The sequence below is a fragment of the Rhagoletis zephyria genome, unplaced genomic scaffold (genome assembly GCF_001687245.7).
Source record: "Rhagoletis zephyria isolate East Lansing unplaced genomic scaffold, Rhagoletis_zephyria_1.1 Rzeph_scaffold_03462, whole genome shotgun sequence".
In the NCBI taxonomy this organism is placed as follows: domain Eukaryota; kingdom Metazoa; phylum Arthropoda; class Insecta; order Diptera; family Tephritidae; genus Rhagoletis; species Rhagoletis zephyria.
The window spans coordinates 8,017-13,976 of NW_016160545.1; the positions used below are offsets into that span (position 1 = coordinate 8,017).

Below are 5,960 nucleotides of genomic sequence, written 5' to 3' on the forward strand. Positions count from 1 at the left end.
TGGCTAGCCAATGATGGACCGAATCACTTAATTCGCCATACAAATTTTTAGGAGCGAATTACTTCATTCGTACGTAATTGCGTAACACGCGAATTGCGAACAAATCGTTGCCGTCCCAAATTTGTATGGGAAATTTCTCGAACTCAGCTGTCAAAGCAAGACAGAATAGAAAAAATCGAAGCAAAGAGACAGAAGGAAAAATCGACGATGAACTGTCAAATCGAATTAGGAATGTGCCTTGTACACGAGATAACTCCCGAAAATAATAGGAGATGTGTTTTGGACACATGACTACACAAATTAACTAAATAGCCGCGCACCAGCTTGACCAAATTTACATACGTTTATTATTAAAGTTACTGTAAGGATTATAAACTGTGAATTTTTACAAATGAGATATTTAGCCTTTGAAATAAATTGTCAATTAATTGTCAAATTAATTTAAAAAAAAGCTTGTTGGCAACCCTGGTAGACGTTCGGATTGTAAACGTGTACGTATACAAATATAGTTCGATTCCCAGGAAAGTGATTGGCGGGCATTGGACTAGATACATCAAAAAAAGCATAAATTACTCCCTTTTCACTGCTCATTCGGAGCGCTTTGCATTAGGCTGGGTGCTTCAAAAAATATTGCTTTTATAAAACATTGTTTTTTATCCCGATTGTTTTACAGAATAGTTTTCAACAAAAAGGCATTTATATGGACTGTGCTAGCGGTACTGGTCGTGGTTGGCATCGTGCTTGGATTGGTATTCGGCTTAAAAAGCGACAAGCAAATCGTTGGAGCCGTGGTTTCTAATGGAAGAGGTTGTGCCGATATAGGCAGGTATGTTATGTTGAGTTCAAAAGTTATGCTTATACATACTAAATTTTATAATCATAATTCTATTTACATATGTATGTACGTACTAGGGATGTTAATTTTTCAGCTTTTTCCGATCCCGGGATTTTTGGGTGGTCGCTATCACAATCTCGGGATCCCGGGATTAGTACCGGGATTTAGATAATCATTACTTTTCAACAACTTAAATTGAAAAAATTGCTTTTATATTGTTTGAGAAGCTTTCCTACCATTAAATAAATAAATAAATGGGTTTGAAACGTACTTTTTTAATTAAAATGGCGTTTTTATTTTTTCTCCCTGACATCAGAATTTATTTAAAAGGGCTTAATAATTTCAAAGATATCATTACTTCCAAAAATCATTTAAAAAGTTCAATGCCAAGTAGAATAAAAATTTACGTACATTTGGTACAAGAGGAAGAGGCAAGAGGAAATTTCTTTAGAATTAAAGAAAAATTAAAATTTTTTGGATTCACAAGGACAAATAGGTAATTTTTTAAGCTGATAAAGTTAGAAGGACGAAATTCGAGGATGTTATCGAGTTTATACAGGTCCTTAACATATAATTTTTTCAAAAACAAATATTGCGAAATTTCAAGGATACAATTTTAAAAGGACATTTTCAATACTTACCAGTCCTTCTGCACGAAAAACATGTATCTGTTTAAATTCTACAGGATTTCCTCTTTAATTTGATACCCATACTTCTTCTCTAAGCACATTTCTTTAAATTTTTTAAATCATTTTTGAATTACTGACGTCAGAGTGAAAAACTGAAAATGCAATTTTACTGTATTTGGCCCATGGTTTCGCAAATATATTGATTTTTGTGTGTATTTGTCAAGAATCCCGGGATTTTTGGGACCTTAAAAAGATCGACACAAATCATCGTTAAGTGACTCATGTCTCTTATCCTGTTAAGTGACTCATGTCTCTTATCCTTATCCAATCCATGTCTAATCCTTACTAAAGTATGTAGTATGAACTACCACGGTAAGTAGTGAGGATTATAGGTGCATAGATTAGATAGCGATTAGAGACATGAGCTTCTTAATTGTTGTTGAATTGTGTCGTCTTTGTAGATGACCATCGATATATGTATGTATACAGATATATAGTATTTAACTGCATATTATAAACACAGTTGGAGTATTCACAACGGTGTCGTTAGCGTCGTATTGTTGTATTTCGTAAACTTTAAACGGCTACCAAATATATTAAAGGGGTTCGTAAAGGACCATCAAAGCCATATTATGAATTTTGCAGTGTTAAGTAATAGTTGGTTATCGCTTCAAGCTCTTTGAGCATTTATTTAAGCTTTTAAAGTTAAGGTACGTCATACAACAATACCTCACTTACGATATCATTGTGAATCCCTCAAGTATCAATATAAACGCAGTATTTCCGGATGTTGCAAAGATGAAATTGAAAACCCAAACATAAAAAACTGTATATTGAAATTCTGTCTCTAAGTAAAAAAATTTTGAAGGATCTCTTTAGGATTAGTAAATATTATTATTTTTTACGATTATTTAGAAAAATGTATTTTATGAAATCCAATAAAAAATCGCCTAATTAGAAATACATTTTTTTTGCATTTTGTAAGGTTAGTCGTAAGGAAAATACAGCTAGATTATCACATATAAGGGAGTTGTGGGTTCGCTGCCTTCCTTTTGGACCTAAATTCGCAAAAAATTTTCATATTTAGCGAGCCCTAAATAGATTCTTTGCTTAACATATTTGTAGACCAATTTAACCTTCTAATTGTAACCTTTTCAAATAAAACGTCGAAGGCCCATTAGTATAGAATTTATGCAGAAGTTAAAATTTAATTTTTCTAAACTTCTTCTTCCTATTTGGCGCTGTAACCTCCTAAGCGATTTTGGCCGAGTTTAGCAAAGCACGCCAGTCGTTTCTTTTCTGTGCCAACTGGCGCCAATTGGAAATGCCAAGTGAAGCCAAGTCCTTCTCCACCTGGTCTTTCCATCTCAGTGGGGGCCTTCCTCTTCCTCTGCTACCACCAGCGGGTTCCGAGTTGAATACTTTCAGAGCTGGAGCGTCGGTGTCCATTCGAACGATATGGCCAAGCCAGCGGAGCCGCTGTATTTTAATTCGCTGCATTATGTCCATGTCGTTTTAAAGCTCATATAGCTCATCGTACCATCGTCTGCGGTATCCGCCGTCGCCAACGCGTAAAGGCCCGTAAATCTTCCACAAAATCTTTCTCTCGAATACTCCAAGAGCCACCTCATCGGATGTTGTCATTGTCCATGCTTCTGCGCCATATACCAGCACGGGCATGATGAGTGACTTATAGAGCGTGGTTTTCGTACGTCGAGAGAGGACTTTACTCCTGAATTGCCTACTCAGTCCAAAGTAGCACTTGTTGGCAAGAGTGATTCTGCATTGGATTTCCATGCTAACATTATTATCGGTGTTAATGCTGGTTTCCAAGTAAACGAAATTCTCTATTTTCTCGAAATTATAACTGTCAACAGTGACGTGGATGCCTAGACGCGAATGTGCTGACTGTTTGTTTGATGACAGGAGATACTTCGTCTTGTCCTCGTTTACCACCAGACCCATTCGCTTTGCTTCCCTATCCGACTTGGAAAAGGCAGAACAGACTTCGCGGTTTTTGATACCGATGATGTCGATATTGTTCCCGAGCGGTTCAGTTCTGCAGCTCTTATTATCTTCTCCTACATCAGATTAAAGAAATCACATGAAAGGGAGTCGCCCTGTCTGAAACCCCGTTTGGTAGAAAACGGCTCGGAGAGGTCTTTCCCAATTCTGACGGAGCTGGTGGTATTGCTCAACGTCATTTTACACAGCCGTATGAGTTTTGAGGGGNACATCGCGGCATATAGGCAACTCCTTTTAAGATGCGACCGCACTAGGCGACGCGACACGACACTACACAGCGCGGCAAAATATTCTTTGCTTGTATTCTTATTGAGCATACCGCACTACGCTGCAGCGGAGCTACGCGACGCGACGCTGCGCGGCAAAGTTGACCAACTAGGCAAAAATGTCGCGCCGCGTGGTGTCGCACAGTTCCGGTTCCGCATAGTGCGGTATACCTAGCGGAACGACATAACATTTCGTACTATATTTTTTAATTGAAGTAATTGGATTTCCAATTGTGAGTGAATATTCACATGCATTTCATTCAAGAAGAAAATTGTATGTAAAGAAACATAATATTTGAGAAGAATTCGCCAAGGAAAATAAAAATAAAAGACATTAACATTACATCAGCGTCACTGGCATCCATCTTGTTTGAAGGTTTTGACACAAATAAATTTAAAAATTTGCAGCGAAGTGTCGGGCCGCTGCAGTTTCAGTGCGATATACCAAAAAGTGTCGCGCCGTGTCGCGTAATGCCGCTGCAGTGTCGCGTCGCTTAGTGCGGTCTTACCTTAAGTGCTAACGAAAGCGGCTCCAAGACAGACACCCGCTTGCAGCCCACCTACTGGTGAACAGACGCTGCAGACTTCGGTGAGCCCTTAAACCGAATAAGTCGGAGTGGCCCCACCGAAGCTCCCTCTCTTTCTGCCGTGACCCAAGGCTCCACTCGGATTGGTTACCGCATCTCGCACATGGGTTGCNCTCCCAGAGTGCGCGAACGAGGACGCAAGAGTGTAACTATGTACATACCCAGCGCAACGACTATACCCCATTGTACATTTATTGTCATTGTGTTTTTTTATTGAAAGTGTGATATATGTATGTTAATAGCACTTCTTTAGGCTCTTAATATATGCTAACTAGATAGTTATCATGCAGGTAATAGTTAACCTAAAATAAGTATAAAAGCAGAGAGTACCAAAAACATTCTATTAATTGGCACACTACAAGTGAATGTATTAATAACCGGTTTGTAGTTAGCTGAAAACAAACTGTTTTTTTGCGACATCATCATGTAAAAGTAGTCAGTTGAAAGCAACGTAAAGTAGTCGAGGCGTAGTCACCCCTAGTTGAAAAAAAGTGAACTTGTAGTGCATTTATGGTTAGTTGAGTTCCTTATAGGGTAACATCCCATCCTTTCTTAGTGTGGGGATGATTTATACCTACTTGTAAGGTACGATTATATTTAAATAATTTAAACAAATGAATGTAATCGCAATCGCACTAGTTTCAGTGCAAACACGAGGAGAATTCTTTTTGTCAGGTATGAGGGAAATACTATTTACATATGTATATAAATAAAATACTATACATATATATAAATGTATGCCTAAATTTGATCTTTATTATTTACGTTAATATCTTTTCCAACAGCCAAATGTTGAACGACGGTGGTTCTGCTGTAGACGCAGCCATAGCCACACTCCTCTGTGAAGGTGTTTTGCTGCCACACAGTATGGGGATTGGCGGAGGTTTCTTTGCCACTATATACACAAGATCAACGCGAAAAGTTGAGACCGTGGTAGCACGAGAAATGGCACCTTCTGAAGCTCACAAGGACATGTTTGTTGGCCAACCAAGTGTTACAGGTTAGTAGCATCTAAAAGGTATTTTTTGCGATATATTGCGTTATAAATCTTTAGAGGCTAGCAGAAGACTCGAAAATAATCGACACTTTATACGTATCAGGCAAGTACATATCGTCGTCTCAGAAAACGGATGTCGAATGTTACAAAACACGGTTTTGAGAAAATTGACTTTGAAGTTTAAGGTCGAATTAATCCGAAACTGTACGGTAGATTTTTGTAACTTTTGAAGGAGACGTAGTTGGTGTTATTAGTTTTGATTTCCCATATTTTTACATTTAATATCTCTTAACGTTAATGAGAAAATTTACTTTTCATTCCGTATACATTTGTCGTAAGTAGCGTTTACTCACCACTTTGTTTTGTCCACAGAACATACGACAATAGTAAAGTATCTATTTCAACGACGATGGTATAATTTGGCGTAGGACGGATGGTATTGAAAATGGGCAAAATCGGACAATAACCACGCCTACATCCCATATAACGGTAATTTTCAGAAATACGAAAACTGCGATATTTTAGTAACTACTGAAGATAATTCACTCAAGATTGATATTTACAATAAATTTTAGACGAAAAATAAGAATATTAACATTTTTTTGAAAATGGGCGTAGCCA

At 37.7% G+C, this 5,960-nt stretch overlaps 1 protein-coding gene across 1 annotated transcript in view; it reads left to right on the plus strand.

The window, feature by feature from the left end:
• Positions 1-673: 673 nt before the first annotated feature.
• Positions 674-5,960, plus strand: part of LOC108369011 (gamma-glutamyltranspeptidase 1-like) — a gene marked incomplete at its 5' end in the record, with an annotated part of 8,666 nt that continues 3,379 nt past the window's right edge. The window contains 2 exons of the mRNA XM_017623978.1: positions 674-826; positions 5,128-5,342. Of these exons, the coding sequence (XP_017479467.1) occupies positions 674-826; positions 5,128-5,342 (368 nt within the window). The remainder of the gene's footprint in view (positions 827-5,127; positions 5,343-5,960) is intronic.